Source organism: Thamnophis sirtalis, unplaced genomic scaffold (genome assembly GCF_051295495.1).
Source record: "Thamnophis sirtalis isolate CommonGarterSnake01/CBP01778 unplaced genomic scaffold, rThaSir2_p1.2 scaffold_9, whole genome shotgun sequence".
NCBI lineage: Eukaryota > Metazoa > Chordata > Lepidosauria > Squamata > Natricidae > Thamnophis > Thamnophis sirtalis.
Window position 1 is genome coordinate 68,577,233 of NW_028261389.1, and position 19,964 is coordinate 68,597,196.

At 42.6% G+C, this 19,964-nt stretch overlaps 1 protein-coding gene across 1 annotated transcript; it reads left to right on the forward strand.

Moving 5' to 3' along the window:
• Positions 1-6,682: 6,682 nt before the first annotated feature.
• On the forward strand, positions 6,683-19,668 carry LOC148044175 (uncharacterized). Its single transcript, XM_087722197.1, has 5 exons — positions 6,683-6,806; positions 14,396-14,544; positions 15,411-15,512; positions 16,799-16,898; positions 19,146-19,668. Exons 2-5 carry the CDS (start codon positions 14,408-14,410, stop codon positions 19,239-19,241), a joined length of 435 nt encoding a protein of 144 aa, XP_087578323.1. The 5' UTR covers positions 6,683-6,806; positions 14,396-14,407; the 3' UTR covers positions 19,242-19,668.
• The last annotated feature ends 296 nt before the right edge of the window (positions 19,669-19,964 follow it).

Genomic DNA, 19,964 nt, shown 5'->3' on the forward strand with positions numbered 1-19,964 from the left:
ATTTTTACTACAACTATAAAATACAAGTGAAAATAAGATAGTGGAAGAGTGGAGAAGAGTGAAAAGGGGGAGAGAAATGTAAGGTAAAAGGGGAAAACATTCTTTATGTCTCTTCACTGCACTAGAATAAAAATGCAGTATAACATTATAGCCTCAACATTTACTTTTGCATAGTTAACATTTATTCGCTATTTTTATAGCAACAAACTAATCAGCAAATCAATATTTCATTTTTTTTAAGCTCAAGTGCAAAAACTAGAAAGGTATCCAAATAGAAACAAAGTTTGATGAATTTTTTTCTTTGATGTAAAGGGTTTAATTTAGCCATCTCAGCTAATTCCATCAGTTTTTCAGCCGTTTTTCCATGATGGGAATTAATGTATCTTTCCATTTTTGTCCATAGAGCACTCTTGTTGCTGTCAACATGTATAACAAGAAAATCCCCTCCTTTTTTCCCAAGTTCCATTAAATCTAAAGAAAAGTCTCTGGCTTGATGGTTATATTCATTTTGAGAATCTTTTGTATTAAAATATGAATCTTACCCCAGTATTTCTTTACTTTGCGTTAAGCAAAGATTGGCAAAAGATCTTTCTTCATAGTAACATTTCCAACACGTTTGTAAATCTTTGACAATTTATCAGGTGTTAAATAGCAACGGTATATCATTTTATAATGTTTTCTTTTAGATTATAATTCAGCGTAAATCTCAAACTCTTCATCCACATTTTTTGCATTGTTCAAACATTATATGATACCCAAAGTTCTCTGTTAGTTGAAACATGCATTATTACACATGTTCATTTTCCAAATTCAATTTCAGTAACAATTTATAAATGATGTGTCCATCATTACCACACAAATATGATTTAAAATTCATTTTTTACAAAGTCAAACCTATTTTTGTCTGGTTTAAATCTTTCTTTCAATTGTAAATATGAAAGCACCTAAAGCAATACTTAAGAGAAAACCCCACTGTTACTTCTTTACAAAAAACACTTGTCTGGGGCATTAAATAAAACATATAATTTTTCCCAGAGTTAGGGAATTTGCTTTAATTTTAAGTAACACCATCAACCTGCAAAATGTTGAGATTCTCCAATGCTCAGGTTTACATTTATTGCCTAATAAAAAACACATAAATTTCTATCCTTTCTAAATTATCGAAATGTAGTGGTGTTATATTATAGGTAGAGACTTCAATTGTATTGCAGAGGCTGTTAGATAAAAATATGTCCCAAAATGCACTCTGCAGACAAAAACATAATTCATTAATGAGGTTTTCACTCCATTTTCTCTAATTGATATGTGAAAGAAAATGAATTCAATAGCTATATATTATACATATTATTCCCCAAAATCCAAGATATATTCTAGGAATAGATTATATATTTCTGATTCTTTAAATTTATCCGTTATTTCAGTCACTTTTGGGTTTGTTGGCCTATTTGATCATGCCCCATTATACAGGATGGACATACAAAACAGGGAATTTAATCTATTCAATTTAGATAAAACTGATGCAGTGAACAGAATTAAAAAGCCATCTCATAATCTTATCATCAAGTGACAATTGAAACACTGCTAAGCAATTACTATATTTGGGGGGGGGGGGGAAGCTACTATGAGAGGAGTTTGCATTAAAGAATATTCCTTATTTAAAAAGAAAAATGCAGAATATATGGTAAATTTTCTCATCAAATTCAAGAGTTAGAATCAACTCGCAAAGAACAAGATTCAGGCTATATATTGAAATAAAAATTCCATTTAAAAAGGTAATAATTTCAAGCAGTGGATTGTCAGAAGATAGTTGTTAATTTAGTCTACACTAAACATAAATTTTCAGATCATGGGAACAAAACTGAAAATTAATGGAAATAAAGCAACAGCAAAATAGAATTAGAGATGCTAGCAGCACTAGAATAGTAGGCAAGAAATCTGTTGTTTTTTAAATTCTATTTACTGCCAACTATATGAATAATGAAAGGTAGCAATTATTTGTTGTGTAGCTGTGACATCTTACTACTTTTTTATATTGCATTAAATCAGGGGTCCTCAAACTACGCCCCCTGGGCCAGATACGTGCAATGAACATTTGTGTTGCTGCAGAGAGGCTCCCCTTTGGTGTCTTTTTGTGTGAGTCGGAAGGGGGCAGAAATTCCGACTTGGGGTCTGCTTCAGCCTCCTGGTGCAGTGCTTTGGGCAAAGACTGGAGGGAAGCGCCACTGGTGGCAAAGAGCTGGAAGGCCTTGTTCCAGTGGGACTGCATCATGGCCTGGAACTGGCTGACCATCTCAGCCCACTGAGCCTCCAGGTGTCAGTACCTGGCCTTGAACTCCCACAGGTCTTCCCTGTGCTTGCAAAGGCTATGCTCATAGTCCTCAGTGAGGTGCTTCTGTTGAGCATCATTCTCGGTCAGATCCAATTTGAACTGAGCCAGCTGTTTTGCCAACTCTTTCTCATGGTGGCTGCTTAGCTCCAGCAACTGCTTCCTGTTGGGATCCTAAGGAGCCCAAGCAGGGAGGTGAAGAGTGGCTGGGTGGGGAGGGGCGAGCAGAGACTGGCGAGGTGCCCTTTGACATGAATGACATCGAGTTGACCACACCCGCCCAATAGCAATAGCAATAGCAGTTAGACTTATATACCGCTTCATAGGTCTTTCAGCCCTCTCTAAGCAGTTTACAGAGTCAGCATATCGCCCCCACAGTCTGGGTCCTCATTTCACCCACCTCGGAAGGATGGAAGGCTGAGTCAACTTTGAGCCGGTGAGATTAGAACCGCTGAACTGCAGATAACAGTCAGCTGAAGTGGCCTGCAATACTGCACCCTAACCACTGCGCCACCTCGGCTCTATCGCCCAGTCACATGTCCACCTAGCCACGCCCATCCGGTTATTAGGCAGATCATATTAGTGTTCTGCAGGATTTAAAATTATGAATTTAGTGGTCCCTGGGGTCTGAAAGGTTGGTGATCCCTGCCCTAGAGGTCTTAGGCCTGCTTCCAACCCTATTGGGTCCCACCCTCTCTTCCCCCATCACCAGGGGTGGGTTTCAACCGGTTCGCGGCGGTCCCTGCAAACCAGTTGGTCGCCGAACCCGGAAGTAAGTAACTTCCGGGAACGGCGAAGCCCCCCCCCCCCCCGCGCCCGCTCCTTACCTGGTTTTGATGAATTCTGCGCTTCCACGCATGCGCAGGACGCATACAGCGCCTGCGCGATCCTCCAGGAGCAGCTGGAGCATCGCACAGACGCTAGTACGCATGCGTGTGCCACGCGCGTGCATGCATGCGCCGCACGCGTGCGCGAGGACGCCGCCGGCCTCGTTCCAACCGAACCGGTTGGAACGGGGCGAGAAACCCACCCCTGCCCATCACCAATCGGTCACTTAACTTTTAACTGTAGATACCATTCTGGACAGCAGGCTGCTCCATCTCTTGACCTCCTCGCAGGGCACATGGCTGCATCCTGGAAGCATGTGCTATTTGGGGAGTGGCTGCCCTGGCATTATCTTCACTTTGCAAATTGAACTTTGCACATGTAATAAAATATTTAAAATGAAAATCAGGAAATGGGTAAATGTAAAGTTATCATGGCTGGAATGAATTACAGCCACTAAAACAGTACTCCCTTAATTATTATTTTTATTTCACGCTTAGCCAGTGCATTTAATTTCATTAAAACTTTTGACGACAACAATAATATTTATTGATTTTATACTTTCTGGGAAAAGATTTGAGGCTTTGTAAAAAGAAGTGTTATATTTAAAAAATAAAAGGGGTTAGAATTCCAAACTTATCTTTTTACTACAAGGCTTTCCAGTTACAGAATGCCACATGGTTATTAGCAGAGGCAACCTGAGTTGAAATGGAAGCCACGGAAAGCATTACTGAGATAATAATTTTATTTTATTTTTATTTCATTTTACTTATTTCATCAAGCAGGAATTAGGTAACATGTACAAGTATAAACATGATTATGAATACATGAAATGAATACGAATACAAGGGAATGGTTAATGGTGTTACTTAAAATTAAAGCAAATCCACAGCCTTGGAAAAATCCTCTGGGAAAAATTATCTTTTTTATTTGATGCCCCAGACATCAAATGTTTTATAAAGAAATAACAGTGGGGTTTTCTCTCTATTGTTTATTTGGTTTTCATTTTATATGCAGGATGGAACAAGCCACAATTGCTTGTAAATTATGAATTACTGTATGGGGGAACCACCTGTTGTTTAGGGTTAGAGCGGTAGTGAAATTCAATTTTTTTTTTTACTACCGGTTCTGTGGGCATGGCAGGGAAAGGATACTGAAAAATCTCCATTCCCTCTCCACTCCAGGGAAAGGATTGGCAAAATCCCCTGGATGTTGCAAAATCTCCATGCCCACCCTGCTCTGGGGCCAGCCAGAGGTGGTATTTGCTGGTTCTCCGAACTACTCAATATTTCTGCTACCCCAGAACCTGTCAGAACCGGCAGCATTTCACCCCTGGGTTAGAATAACTTTTTAGGGTGTGTTTTTTCATGGTTAGCATGTCATACTTTCCCTGTTTGTAATCTGGATAGGAAACAGTTGATCCCAAGCCCAAGAAGCTTAGACTTCTGATTAATAGCCTTTATTAGAAAGAAGGTTAAGAATACAGTACAAGAACTCCAGTGAATGATCTCAGATGGGAAAAAAACCCACCACAATATACTATTAGAAGTTAAGACGTTCATTTCCAAACTAGGCTACAATAGACAGCAGTGACATTTGTGGATCAGGAACTGGTTTATAGCAAATCAGTAGGCTGACATGGTGGATTACCACATTGGGACCATTCCTTGTCACTCTGTTATAGATCTCTAATTCAAAAGCTTGAGCCAATCATTAACCATGAAGGTGTGAGGCATTAGCCTATAGCCGTGATGACGAACCTATAGCACGCATGCCACAGGTGGCACGCGGAGCCATTTGTTAGGGCACACAAACCTTTGCCCTGTCAGCTCCAGCGCACATGCAGCACTGGCCAGCTGAATTCGGCCTTCATTTTCGGCTGTTTTTCGCCTTCCGGAGGCTTCCCTGAAGCTTCCAAAGAGGAGGGCAAAAAACGGATCCATCGCACGGCAAAAGCAGGACGACGGCGGGGGTCGGCACGCATGCATGCGGGTGGTCGCCCACATAGAATTATGGGTGTGGGCATGCCTGTGCACGAACACCCCCCCCCCTGGGCTTTTGGCACGCGATGGGGAAAAGGTTAGCCATCACTGGTCTATAGCATACACTACTCCCCTTACCTGTTACCTGTTTTATGAGCATACCTCATGTGCCATTGCCCTCCCCTCATACCTGTAGCTAAGACACAGCACCTGCACTAGACCACAATGCCCACGTCTTTCATCTTTGTTTCACACACGTTTTGTGATGTGCTCGTTTTACCCATGGCAGAGCTAGCTGTTCCTAGCAAAATGCCCACATCTTACTGGCTAACATCTTACTGGCTAACATTCTGATGAAAGAAATGTCCTTCTGGGTTCGGCTCCAAGTGGGGAAGGAGATACTGGAGACATGGAGGCTGCTTGGAAAGATGGTTTATTGTTGGACAGGGCCACATGGCTTGAGTCCTGAACAGAAAAGGTGATCACGTTTCAATGTTGATGGAGAAGAAGAGAAGGGCTGAAGGAGGGGCTTGCTAGGCTTTTTATACCCTGTTTAGTCCCACCTCTCTGTTTTCTGTTCCTGTGTAAGAAATGTATTCTGATTGATTGTCAGACTCCCATGGGGCTGTGCAGGGGCTACTCTCTAGGCTGTGATGAGTTCTCAGGTGCCTTGTGGTCAGTTGAGTAAAGTTCCAACATTATCATGTCTTTACTCCCATCCCCCCCCCCCCCCCGGGCTGGGGCTGCAGTGGAGAAGTCTTTATTATGTAAAGTGGCTAGCCTGGCCCTCTCAATGGCCCATTGACAAACTGGGGATGGGCAGGAAGCTACAGGTAACTATTCTGTCTCTTAAAACATGTTTCTTTCTTTTCACATCCAGAGAAATATTCTGCCTTTTCAATATTTCATTTTTCTGGGAGAGGGCTGGATAACTTCCCACAATTCTATTATGTTATAATGCAACAAGTTAATAGTTTGTTTGTTTGCAATAAACTATGCTGGCCAAATCTGTCTGCTTCCTTGTGCTTTTGGAGGACAAAGGATAGAGTTCTGTGCGTATGTGTACGTGCGTACATGTGTGTGTGTGTGTGTGTATGTGTGTGTGTGAAGCTGGCACACTATATAAAGCATCTCTCATCCTTCTTTTGCTAAGGCATCCTGCAAGTACAAAAATGAACTTTGTTACATGCAAATTCTGTAATAGGAGGAAATTTAGGCCATTTGTCTTCCTGGTAGTAAGAGAATATATTCGGCCACCTTAGTTTGTTGTAAACAACTAAACTATTAACGTCTTGCATTATAACGCAATAAAATACAAAGTTATTTCTCTAGGAGGCATTTTCTTTTATCCAGGGGTAGATAATCCGCCAAGGGAACATGGAGCTTCATAGCCAGAAACTGAAGGAGAGCCTGGGCTCAGGCGGGGACACCCAGCAAGGACCGGGGTAGGAGGGCCGGGCCAAGCGGGGCGAGGCGGCCGCTGGCTAAGCGACGTGCGGTAAACCCCGCGCCCGGCTTCGCTTGGCCCTCCCTCCTTGGCTTTCAATCGCCGCAACGTGATTCAGCGACGATGTTGTCGCCTGCTTCCGTCGGCCTCTCCCAGTCCTCCGTTGCGTCTGGCGCGGCTGCAGGACGGCTGGCGCTCGGCGGTGTGGAGGGGAGAGGAGGCCCAGGTGAGACGCGCGGCTGCCGGTTGGATGGAACCTGGGGAGGAGGCAGTCCCGGCGGGGCGCAGAGGGGGTCGGTGGGGCTGAAAACGGAGCGCTGGAGTAGTTGAGGATTCTGTTTTCTTCCTTCCTTCTCTTCCTCGCTCTCTCCCTCCTTCCTCCCCCCCCTTTATTCCTTCCTCCTCCCTCCCTCCCTTGCTTCCTTCCTCCTTTCTTTCCTATCTTTCTTTCCCTCCTTTTCCTCCCTCTTCTACCCTTTTCCTCCCTTGCTTTCTTCCCTCTCTTTCTTTCCCATTCCCTTCCTCTTCTACCCCCTTTTCCTCCCTCTCTCCCTCCCTTTTCCTTCCTTCCTTCCTCCCTCCCCTACTCCTTCCTTTTCTTCCTTTCTTCCTTCCTCACCTACCCCTTCCTTCCTTTTCCTTCCTTTCTTCCTCCCCTACCCCTTTCTTTCTTCCTTCCTTTTCCTTGCTTTCTTCCTCCTTTCTTTCCTTTCTTTCCCATTCCCTTCCTCTTCTATTCCCTTTTTCCTCCCTCCCTTTTCCTTCCTTCCTTCCTCCCTCCCCTACCCCTTCCTTTTCTTCCTTTCTTACTTCCTCACCTACCCCTTCCTTCCTTCCTTCCTTCCTTTTCCTTTTCTTCCTCCCTCCCCTATCCCTTTCTTCCTTCCTTCCTTTTCCTTCCTTTTTTCCTCCATCCCCTACCTTCCTTCCCTTTCCTTCTTTACTTTCCCTTCCTTTCTTCCTTCCTTCCCTACCCTAACCTTTCCTTCCTTCCTTCCTTCCTTCCTACGTCTGAACAATTTCAACCCGTGGAGGTTTGTGCAGGTTGCGAAGAGCCTCCACCCTAGTGATGGGGAGGGGAGGACTTTCCAGGTTCGCACGTATAAGATGCCCAGGTGCAGGAATATAAATATTGTGTAAGACATTAATCTAGGGATCTGCAACATCGACTTGACTCATTCCTTTGAGGGAAGAAAACTTTTGGTTAGAGAAGGTTGATCCTTTAAAAAATTTTTTTAAAAAGTCCCCTTTTAATGCAATCGCTGGGCGAACCAAAATGCTTCAGGCTGTTTGACAGGTGCCATCTTAAACACTGCATTCCTCTTTTCCTCCAGCATAGAAGGAAATGCTTTTTATAGGATGTCTGCTGTGATAGGTGCTTGCGTGTTTGCATCCCGCAAAAGCAGAGGAAAGAAAACTTTTTTTTTTCCCAATAGAGATTTTTGTAGAGTTAACTAGATTAACAGAGAGATAGTTCTTTTGCTGAGGTTGGTGCTAGTGGAAGGAAAAAGGTAGAGAGACTCCATTTTGAGATCATTTGGCCCATCAGGTGCCAAAAGGGGCATTCTGCCCCAGGGAGCCATTGAGGAAGGCTGCCCTGTTTATATTGCACCTGTTGATGGAAAACAGGAAGAAAAATAGCTGTGGTCATGTGAAAAACACCTATGAATTATGCCTCCACCCTAAGGCTCATCTAATTTCACTTCACTTTGCAATATGTTTTCCAGTCAACGGGGGTAAATCATGCCCCATCTTTTTCTGCTATATATATTTTTTGTTACCTGAGAGATTGGCAACATGACTTTTTAAATATAACGTTATCCTGCCAGCTTAAATGTATTTTTTTTCCACTGAAAACAGGATTGCAAAGCCATTGCACAATTTTCAAAAGCAGATTTTCTATGCTTTTGTATTCTTTTTTTTTAAAGAAGTTTGGAAATCAACATAATACCTGTTCAGTTTGCATGCTCTCTACATCTTTGTTCTCATAAAACAAAAGACCTTAAAATAAGTTAGATGTTATAAAGTCCCAGTCAGACAAGCCACTTCAAAGAATATCCTGTAGAGAAATAAAAGGACACAAATTACCAGGGTTTGGGGGGGAGGGGCTTTTTTTGGCATTGTTTGTATTCCCATTTGGATTCTCTTCCTTGTGTTCACTTCGCAGTCTGAAATGTAAATACCTAATTTTATATTCTGGAGGGAGATTTATTTTTTTATCGTGGACTGTAGATCAAAGAAAAGGAGACGTAAAGAAAAGGAGACGTCAGATCTTTTTCAGCATGAGAAATAGAGAGCCATTATCTCTTCTTTGTTTTTTTAGAAGAACTTGTGAACAGGTTTGAAAGGTGTGCAAATGCCTTTATTGGGAAGTGTCTGTTGTGTGAATGCAAAATGAGACTCGCTTGCTGGGGAGGGGTGGAAATTAAATTAAAAAAACCCTTGAGGGTTGGTTTCCTCCAGCCTGCTCTGATCTCCCAACCCCACCCCAGTCCAAACCACACAGCGCAGCACCTCCCCACGGCCAGTCAGCCTCACCACCTACCCTCGGCCAGTCAGCCTCACCACCTACCCTCGGAAGCTTCTCTCCTCTCCCCCACGCTAAAATACCAGCTGAGCCACGGAGCAAAGCAAACCTTCCAGCGCCCCCCCCATTCTCTGCCTGCCAGCTGGGGAGGGTCTTCCTAAGCTGGCCACTGGGGAAGCAACCAAAGCCAACAGCAGCCACTGGGATGGCGCGTAAAGACACAACAAGGCTGAGTGCAATTAAAGCAGCCAGCTAGGACAGTTGCAAGCAGAGGTAGGCAGGCAGGCAGACAGACATCTGTCTGGCTCAGCTGGCAGCTGCCTTTCCTCCCCGGTGACCCCACCTGCCACTGAATCAAGCCTTGGACCCCCAAGACTACAACTGACACCAAATCTAGGTCGCTGCATGCCTTGCCATCCTACACCATTGCTGCCGGCCGGGTGAGTTGGGGGGCTACTGGCTTTCATCTCCCCTCCTGACTTTGTTCACTTGCCCGAAGCCTTGCTGGCTTGCCCAGGCTTGTAGAAGATGGGTGAGAGCAACGAGGCACTGGGAACGCGGGGGGGGGGGGATGTGTCAGAGGACTGGCCACGGTTTGGGAGTCCTGGAGAAAAGGGGTCTCTGAACAATCCAAACACTTTCTAAGCTCTTTCACCCTTCAGAACTCCAGTTGCAGCAATCGGCAGAGACAGCCTGGGGGACCCATCACCCCACCTGCCCTTACGCTGTCCCAAGTCTTTCACCTGCTTCAGGTACTCACCCTCTTTCCATACACCTCCGCTGCTTCAAGCGGAATTCCAAAGGGCGAAAGAGCTTCAATGGGGACAATTAAAGCGATAGCTGTGTGTCTTCCCACTCCCGGCCCATCCATACCTGCCTGCCACAGGTTCCCGCAGCCCCCTGCCTGAGACCCGTTTCTTGGTCATGAGCACAGAGTCCTCCCATCCCAATTCTCCACGTTTTCTCCCTCCCCATGCCCCTACTCCATCCCCACACTGGAGGAGGAGCCTGGAGATTTTCCAGCAAGGTGAAGAAAGTCTCTCATTCAGCCTCATCTGTCGTCTTCTTCTTGTGCCATATCCATCGTCGGACGTTGGCGATCATGTTGGCCAGTCTATTTTTGTCAACAGCCGCATGAAAAAGTGCTGCTGAGTTTTGTCCAAATCAGTCCCTTAGGTTTTGAAGCCACGATGTTCTTCTTCTGCTTGGACCTCGTTTGCCTTCAGTTTTTCCCTGGAGGATTAAGTGAAGGATGCTGTATTTTTGGGGGTGTCACATCACGTGTCCAAAACACTCTAACTTTCGCTTTCTAATGGCTTTGATGATTTCCCTTGGCTTTCCTAGATGGTTTTTCACCACCTCATTTGTGATTTTGTCAACCCAGCTTATACGTAACCGCTGAATGTAAATCCACATTTCAAATGCTTCTAGTTTCATCAAGTGGTTTTCTGTCAAAGTCCAACTCTCTACTCCATTAGAGCAGAATAGAAAAGATGTAACATGTGACCAGCCTGATTTTCAGTCTTAGGGTTATGTTGTGACTGCAGAAGACCTTTTTCATTTTGAAGAATGCTGTTTCTCTATCCTTGTCTTTACTTCACTGATCATGTCCAAGCTTTCATTTAAATTAAAATCAAGGTACAGGGGTGAAATCCAACAGGTTCTGGAGAACCGGTAGCAGAAAATTTGAGTAGTTCAGAGAACCGGCAAATGCCACCTCTGGCTGGCCCCAGAGTGGGGTGGGAATGGAGATTTTGCAGTATCCTTCCCCCAGGAGTGGGGTGGGAATGGAGATTTTGCAGTATCCTTCCCCTGGAGTGGGGTGGGAATGGAGATTTTACAGTATCCTTCCCCCAGGAGTGGGGTGGGAATGGAGATTTTGCAGTATCCTTCCCCTGGAGTGGGGTGGGAATGGAGATTTTGCAGTATCCTTCTGGAGTGGAGAGGGAATGGAGATTTTGCAGTATCCTTCCCCTGGAGTGGGAAGGGAATGGAGATTTTACAGTATCCTTCCCCCAGGAGTGGGGTGGGAAGGGAGATTTTGCAGTATCCTTCCCCTGGAGTGGGGTGGGAATGGAGATTTTGCAGTATCCTTCTGGAGTGGAGAGGGAATGGAGATTTTGCAGTATCCTTCCCCTGGAGTGGAGAGGGAATGGAGATTTTGCAGTATCCTTCCCCTGGACTGGAAAGGGAATGGGGATTTTGCAGTATCCTTCCCCTGCACTGCTAATTCTCCTGCACTGAGAAATGGCTGGGGAAAAATGTCCCTGGGCAAATCACCTGGGACAAGGCTGTGTGGGAGGAATGTGAGTGAAGAATGTGGGGGGGGGGAGCGCCAGAGGAGGGGCAGCGAAGAATGAATGGCTGTGGTGGCCCAGCAGCGGTATGGTGGCAGGGTGAAGTGAGTACAATCGTGGCTGTGACCAATTGTCCCATTCCGTCTATCAGGCAGTTTCACAAGTATTAAAAGGGAAAATGAGGGTCCAAAGTGGTTTTTGAGACTCATGTTGCATTTTAAAACTTTCCACACTCAATTTTTTGGCCCCATTCAGTTGACAAAAGGCTCTGAAGACTATCAAAAAGATTTGAATGGCGCACATGGCCAGGCTCCATATTTTATGCCTCTTCTTTATCCGGTAGCCAAGACGATTTGCATTGCAAAAATTAGGAGTAGGAGAAAAAAACTACCATAGGAGAATGGGCTGTTGGAAATGCATAAATGTTCATTGCAGGGGAAAATGTGTTTTAAAGTTAAATTCAATCTTTGTTAGGAATTGTTTGAAATATAAACAATGACTCAAGGTCACTAACTTTGGCATTGTCACAGGAAATAACACACGGGAGGGATGAGAAGACAAGTTGGGAAATATTCTGGGAAATAAGCAACAGAAAATAGGGGTTTTTTACTGATATGATTGAGAAAATAATGATTTCTTTCCAATACAAAGTAAGTTTAGTATTTGCAAAGGTGTGACAGTATCATTTTAAAATAATTATTTACACTTCAGGGTAACATATATACATATTTCTTGAGTAGCCTGTTTTATTATTTAAAGGAACCTAGCCATGATTGTGTGTCCAGACAGCCTGGCAAGCTTACCTGTGGAAGATTTAGTTGCTTGCTTTACCCATGAGATAGATAGCTTTTTGCCTTTTAATGTTATATGTGAATGTAATGATTACATAAGTATACCTATTTGATATTTTATTTATTGCTTCTTGAAATGCAGTAAAACTCTGGAAGATTTGTGCTCTTGAACCTTATTGTTTTCACTCCACATTATAAAATATTCTATCATCTTGGCCCACCAACCTAACTTATCACAAAAGCAAAAGGAAAAGAATATTATTTAAGTGAAGCCAGTCCATGACTTTGTTGTGGCTATATTTTATTATTTTACTTTATAAAATAAAGTGCTAGCTTTACATTTCTTTCATTTGTTTCACAAGAAACATGTATGTATGTATGTATGTATGTATGTATGTATGTATGTATGTATGTATGTATTTTGTGTCACAACCCCTGGTATGCCCAAATATGGGAGGAAGCATATTGCTTCCTTTCTCTGTCTATCGGCTCATCACAAGAGACCATCCAGACAGAAAGCCATTTTTTTTTACTGTTGCCTTTGTTACATTTGTGTTGCAATTTGTGCTGATATTGCAATTTGTGCAATAAATTTATTTATCAACACAAATTGCAACACACACAGACACATATATATATACATATATACATATATACATATATACATATATACATATATACATATATACATATATACATATATACATATATACATACATACATACATATGGTGCCGAGGTGGCGCAGTGGTTAAATGCAGCACTGCAGGCTACTTCAGCTGACTGCAGTTCTGCAGTTCGGCTGTTCAAATCTCACCGGCTGAGGGTTGACTCAGCCTTCCATCCTTCCGAGGTGGGTAAAATGAGGACCCGGATTGTTGTTGGGGGCAATATGCTGACTCTGTAAACCGCTTAGAGAGGGCTGAAAGCCCTATGAAGCGGTATATAAGTCTAACTGCTATTGCTATATATATATATATATATAATTCAGTTCTGTAGCTAAGCAATGAAAATTAGTCACTCATGCCCTTGTCATCTCAAGACTGGATTACTGTAACACGCTCTACGTGGGGCTGCCCCTGAAGAGTGTTCGAAGACTACAGTTGGTCCAGAACGCAGCCACGCGAGCGATATGGGGTGTATCTAGATACACCCATATTACACCTATCCTCCGCGAGCTGCACTGGCTTCCTACTGGTCTCCGGACGCACTTCAAGGTGCTAGTCGTTACTTTTAAAGCCCTTCATGGTTTGGGACCTGGCTACCTGAGAGACTGCCTCCTGCCACTTACCTCCCAACGACCAACAAGATCGCACAGGTTGGGCCTCCTCCGGGTGCCGTCAACCGGACAATGCCGGCTGGCAGCTCCCCGGGGGAGGGCCTTCTCTGTTGCTGCGCCGGCCCTGTGGAACGATCTACCCGCAGAGATCCGGACCCTTACCACTCTCCCAGCCTTCCGTAAAGCCGTCAAGACCTGGCTGTTCCGGCAGGCCTGGGGCTGTTGATTGATATCCAGCCCCGCTTAGATGGAATGGGTGACATGAATTTTAATACTGTATTTTTATTTTTTTTATCTCTATTTTTTAAAATTAAATGTTTCTTGTCTGTTGTTAGCCGCCCAGAGTCCCTATGGGAGTGGGCGGCATACAAATTCTAATAAACTTGAAACTTGAAAATAAGCAATGAAAATAAATCAGCACTTGTCAATTGTTTTTCCCCTATTTCTACTACAGAGGGTAGTAGAAACAGGAATATTGTTAATAGAATAGAATAGAATAGAATAGAAGGAAACAAAAAGGATAGGATAGGAACCTTGGAGGACTCCTCCTCAGGGAAGGAACCCTATACCCGTAATGGCAAATCTATGGCACACATGCCACAGTGGCATACACAGCCCTCTCTGCAGGTGTGCAGAGCCGTCGCCCCAGCTGAATTCCATCATGCATGTGCCTCCCACTAGCCAGCCGGTTTTCAGGTCTCTGCCATACATGCACAGGGGGAGGCACGCATGCAGGAGGGATGCACGCATGTGCAGGGGTGGGGAAATGCAGGGAGTCATGTGCAGGGTGCATATATTGCACTATGGGTGCATGCACACGCACACTTTTGGTACCCAGCGACGAAAATGTTAGACATCACTGCCCTATAACATTTCAGACAAGATGAACATACTTATTTTGATTTTCTTGTATTTTCTTCAGGCAGATGTAACTATGGCTCAGACAGGACAGATCTCTAGGCACTTTCTTCTCTCCACCTTTGAAGACATGAATGCAGTTCTGGAAGAGGAGCTGCCCAAAAGATCTGTGTTCATAACAGACTTTGCAGAGCAAGTGGAAATGAATATCAGGTATTGCATATTTTGGGTGACTAGGCACCCCAGTTTGTAAGGCATCCATCCTAGACACTGGGCAAAACAGTACAAAGCAGAACCATCTCCTGATTTCTGGGTGCCTATGTCAATTGGCTGGTAGCACCAGGGTGAGTAGCAGGAAGTTATTGTCGTGGGCAGCCACAGCACAGAAAGCTTCTGTGTTTGCTGCTCATTGTTCCTGTGTGAACATAGAATCATAGGGCTGGAAGGGGCCTCAGAGGTCTTCTAGTCCAACCCCTGCTTAAGGCAGGAGCCTAACACCATTCCAGGAAAATACTTGTCCAGTCTACTTGAAAACCTCCAGCGATAAGAGAAAACATGACTCCAGATTCCATTGATTTTGCTATTAAATCTTTGGTTGATGATTGTAATAGAATTTAAAATTAAATACACTGTTACAGCTTGGTCTGCAAACTGATCCTTGGATCTCCTCAGCAGGAAATATCCCACCATACCTTTGTTCCAGGGCTGAAATGCTATCGGTTCGGACCGGTTCGCCCGAACTGGTAGTAAAAAATACTACCGGTTCGGATGAACCGGTATTTCCGACGATCAGCTGGGCAACAATCAGCTGTGATGTGAAATTTATATTAACTAGAATCATTGGATTTCCTGCTTTCTAGCTAATCTAAATTGTGAGGCACAGCAGATTCCCCCCCGCCTTCCGCCACTGCTCTAATACCTTTGCAGACTTGGAAGGCTTCAAAATGTTCCTTTCTTAGCACTGCACGGGCGCGCCTCAGGCGCACATGCACGTGCTCAGTAGGTTTCAGAGGATTACACCACTGCTTTGTTCAAATTGGTTTTTGGGTATTTGATCTTTATGTGTATTCATTTTTCAGATCTATAATCCAAGTTGGTCACCAGCTTGCAGTAATTGGAGATGAATGTAACAGCAGATACAGTGGAAAATTGAAGGATCCATTATTTCAACTTGCTAAAAGGTAATATTCAATATTCTAATTCTTACGTGTTTAGGAATATAGTTAGAATATGAATGGGAGATTATTTTTGAATGGTCTCTTTTTAAAAAAAAAACAATCTTGCATTTACAAACAACAGGCACCTTGACACTTAAAAATATTTATCATTAATTTTAGGTTGCTGGGGACAGAAATGTTCTGTATCAGTTAATTCTCTGTCCCCGCTGTCAGTTTAAATGTTTAGCCAGAAAATCTGTAAATTTAATGCCAAGTAACTCAGTCCCTTTCTTGGGTGGGTGCAAACCATCTCTTTTGTAGTTTTTCATTGGACCAGCTGCAGACATCATGATTAATAAAACCAAAGCCTTCCCTTTTACACCACTCCTTTAGCCACACATTAAACTCTGCTACACTCTGGCCAGAAGTTGTGAATGCTCCAACACTGGAAGTTTTTAAGATGTTGGATAACCATTTGTCTGAAGTGATGTAGAGTTTCCTGCCTACGCAGGGGGTTGGACCAGAAGACCTCCAAGGCCCCTTCCAACTCCTATTCTGTTCTGTTCTATTCTATTCTATTCTATATATGCCCAATTGCCTATCTCACATGAAAGTAATGTTTTGGTAAGATAAGGAAAGAATTTACACACCTTAGATGGCCTAAGTTCCACATAGCATTCCCTTTTAAAATTGTGGCTAGTACTGCTGAATTTTGACACATTTTTACCATGATGCCACAAGTGCATGTTTGTATGGCATGTCTGTGAAAAGTAGGATATCTAATTTAGACACTATTTACATCCTATTACACATACAGTATGTAATGTGCTGACAGAAGTAAACTTTTAATAAATGATAGAGCCACCATAATTAACAGCATCACAATAAATTAAGAGAGCTAGTGTAACAATTTTTGCCTCATGTAGCATTCCTTTGAAGATTTGGTATTTTGTTTTTAATCATGCGTTTTGGGCTATAATATATCTTGTTATCAAAAACCTGAAATATTTGGCACAAATAATAAAACAGAGTGCAAGATTGAAAAAAGGGGCCTGTGCTTAGTTCCCTTTTTTAAAAAAAATATTTTTATTTTATTAAAGTTAAAATACAAAACTCCCCAAAATTATAAAATAAAAAAACCCCATAAACAATCGACATTTAAAAAAAGTTCATTGAAAAGAACAGAAAACCAACAAAGGACCTTGCTATCACACCAGATGTTTGTTTTAGTAAAAGCTATTTATTGCTTGCTTTCTGTTTATAAGAACCATTATATTTTAATAATGAATGTTTTGTTTCCTTTTAAATAGAATAGTGGCCTGTGTTTTCCAAACTCGGTTTAAGGATATGAAAACCGTTGGGAGTTCTTTGGACAAGAGCTGGAGAAAGAAGATTATTGACTATGTCTGGGTAAATTTCATTTATTTTTATTATTGCAGTCATAATTATACTGTTAAACAGTGAGACAGCTAAATTAGCAAAAGAGTTTTTGTTTCTTATAATTCTGTTTCTGTTCTGTTCTTCATTGCTTGGTGTGCAAAGAAATGGATAGCTGTTGATGAAGGTGCAAAAACCTCCCATATTCTGGGTGATAACACGCTGCCTTCCAGTTGATAGTAGATAAATTAGATAATCTATACATTACTAAAATGTCCCTACCTTTTAAATGGGTGAAATGGTGCTTTCTAGGACAAAATGTTTTGGACCAAGGTACTTCAAAAGGGCTAACTTACAGAATGCACCCAAAATCTGGGACCCATGATTCCCGTGGAATTGAAATTTGGCAAATTTTACAAAATATTTATGACATAAAATTATAATAAAGCATTTATGGCATAATATAGCTTAAAACATTTGCTACGGTCAGCTCCTGATGTTTGACTTTCAAGACAGATACATCTTTTGAATACCAGTAGTCCTCAACTTATGACCATAGTTGAGGCCAACATTTATATTGCTAAGTGAGAAATTTGTTAAGTGAGTTTGGCCCCATTTTACGACTTTTCTTGCCATATTTGTTGACTGAATCACTGCAGCTGTTAAATTAGTCACACGGTCGTTAAGTGAGTCTGGTTTCCCCATGGACTTTGCTTGTCAAGCGGTTGCAGAAGGGGATCTCATGATCCCGGGACATTGCGATGGTCATAAATATGAGTCAGTTGTCCAGCATCCAAATATAAATTTCGTGACCATGGGGATGCTGCGATGGTTGTAAGTGTGAAAAATGGTCAGTAGTCACTTTTCCCAGGGCCGTTGCAACGCTGTAAGGTCACTAAATGAAAGGTTGTAAGTCGAGGACTAACTTATCTCCCTGAATTTTAAACAACTTTTGAAATACATGAGAAATTCAGCCACTGTTGAATATATTGAGGTTATCTGGTAAGAAAATATATTTGAAATGGTGACCCAGTGTCATGGGTTGTCTAGTAATAAGATACCGTATTTTTCAGAATATAAGACGCACCTTTTTTCCTGAAAATGAGGCTGAAAATCTGGGTGCGTCTTATACACCGAATACAGCATTTTTTGCCTCCCGAAACCCCGTCCCCTTTGCAAAAATGGCCATGCATAGCCTTATAGAGGCTTTCAGAGAGCTCCTGGGGAAGGCAGAAATGAGCAAAAATACGGGCCTTTTTTTGCTCAATTTTGCCCTCCCCCCAGCTCCCAGGAGCACTCTATAAGCCTCCATAAGGCTATGCATGCAATTTTTTTTTGACAAAAAACACGCCCGTTTTTGCAAAAAAATAGGCCGTTTTTTGCTCGTTTTTGGGGGGGCACCCCCCTGGAGCACTCTGCAAGCCCCCCCCCCCGGCTATTCATGCCTTTTAAAAAAAAGGGGCCCATTTTTGCAAAAAACGGGTCATTTTGGGGAGGTTTGCAGAGTGGAAAAACTCCCCCCTCCCCTTTCGGAAAGCTCTTTAACTGATTGATGAGAATTACATTGATCAAGTGCTGTGTCAGCAGAAACAAAGTCTTAAAGTGCTGCAGATTGTCAGCAATTTCCTTCTCGGGCACATGGATAAAATACACCTGGAAACATCTACCTACCTACCTACCCTCTCTCTCCCTAAATACCCACTGTATTTCTCTCTCTCTCTCTCCTTCCACCTACCTACCTACCTACTCTCTATCTCCCTACCTATCTACTGTATTTCTCTCTTTTTCTTTCTCTATCCCTCTACCTACCAATCTACCTACTCTCTCTCTCTCCCTATCTCTATTTCTCTCTATCCCCCTACCTAACTACCTACCTACCTACACTCTCTCTCTCCCTCCCTCCCTATCTACTGTATTTCTTTCTCTCCCTCTCTATCCCTTTATCTACCTACTTACTTCTTTTTAAAAATTGCCTCTTCAAAACTTTGGTACGTCTTATACTCTGAAAAATACAGTAATAGTTGGAGGTGTAAATTCCCAAAAGCCAAATTAAAGTTTTATATCCCATTATCTAAAAAGTGAGACTGATTTAGAAGGCTTTGTGGCCTGAGGGAAGAACCTTCCTGCTTTTGTAGGCTCGTAAAAATTTAAATTTTTCTTCCCACATGCTCTTCCACTAAAACTCATAAACAGAATATGCTGTACTGATTATCATTCCCCTTTCGTTTGTAACTTTTAACAATTCTTAAATCATATTTTTTTTATTCTCCCCACAAACAGCTTGTTTGGATTCCCCTGAATTGTGCATTCCAGAAATGGGGGCCGGGCCTCCTGATGGCAGCTTTTGCCTGGTGGCTGCTTGAGCTGCAGAACTGACACTGAATTTCCATAGATGGTCATTGCTGGACATTGACCAGTCTGCGACTCACCCTGGAGGTGGCATTGACTTCGTTTGCATTCTTAAAGTTGCCTATGAAAAGCTGTTTTTTTTTCTATTTAAAGTGTAGGGTAGTGCTGGGTCACTGCTATTTTTCATACTTTTAAAAACAGAATTATTAATATGGGTTTGTTGCTGGGTAACTACCTGAGTTTCTTGTTTTAATATATGCCTGTAGAGTTAATTCATATCTGTCTTTTATACATTTATAAGATGTCTATTTCATGGAGGGATTTTATGTATTAGAAAGATAATGGGAGGAATGCTGGCCATCCTTTTAAATTGTATTTGCAGTATAAAATATCTAAAGCAATTTGTAATCTTACCAACTTAAAAATAAAGCTAATGTTCCATTTATAATGCTTAGATGTATTGGCTGTTTTCTGTGTCTTTTGTGCTCTAGGCCAGTGTTTCTCAACCTTGGCAACTTGAAGATGTCTGGACTTCAACTCCCAGAATTCCCCAGCCAGCATTCGCTGGCTGGGGAATTCTGGGAGTTGAAGTCCGGACATCTTCAAGTTACCAAGGTTGAGAAACACTGCTCTAGGCAATATTGCAGAAAGGGAATTTTCATCCTTGAGCTGTGTTTTCAACCAGGAAATGGTTATTTTCTTTTTTTGTTGCTATAGTCAGAGAGATCAATGCTGCATCACTTCAAGGAG

Excerpts from the sequence above, each read along its gene's own strand:
- LOC148044175 (XM_087722197.1), top strand. The coding sequence starts at position 14,408 with ATGGCTCAGACAGGACAGATCTCTAGGCACTTTCTTCTCTCCACCTTT. Across the intron at positions 14,545-15,410 it reads CAAGTGGAAATGAATATCAG|ATCTATAATCCAAGTTGGTC; the intron begins GTATTGCATATT and ends TTCATTTTTCAG. Across the intron at positions 16,899-19,145 it reads AGATTATTGACTATGTCTGG|CTTGTTTGGATTCCCCTGAA; the intron begins GTAAATTTCATT and ends CCCCACAAACAG.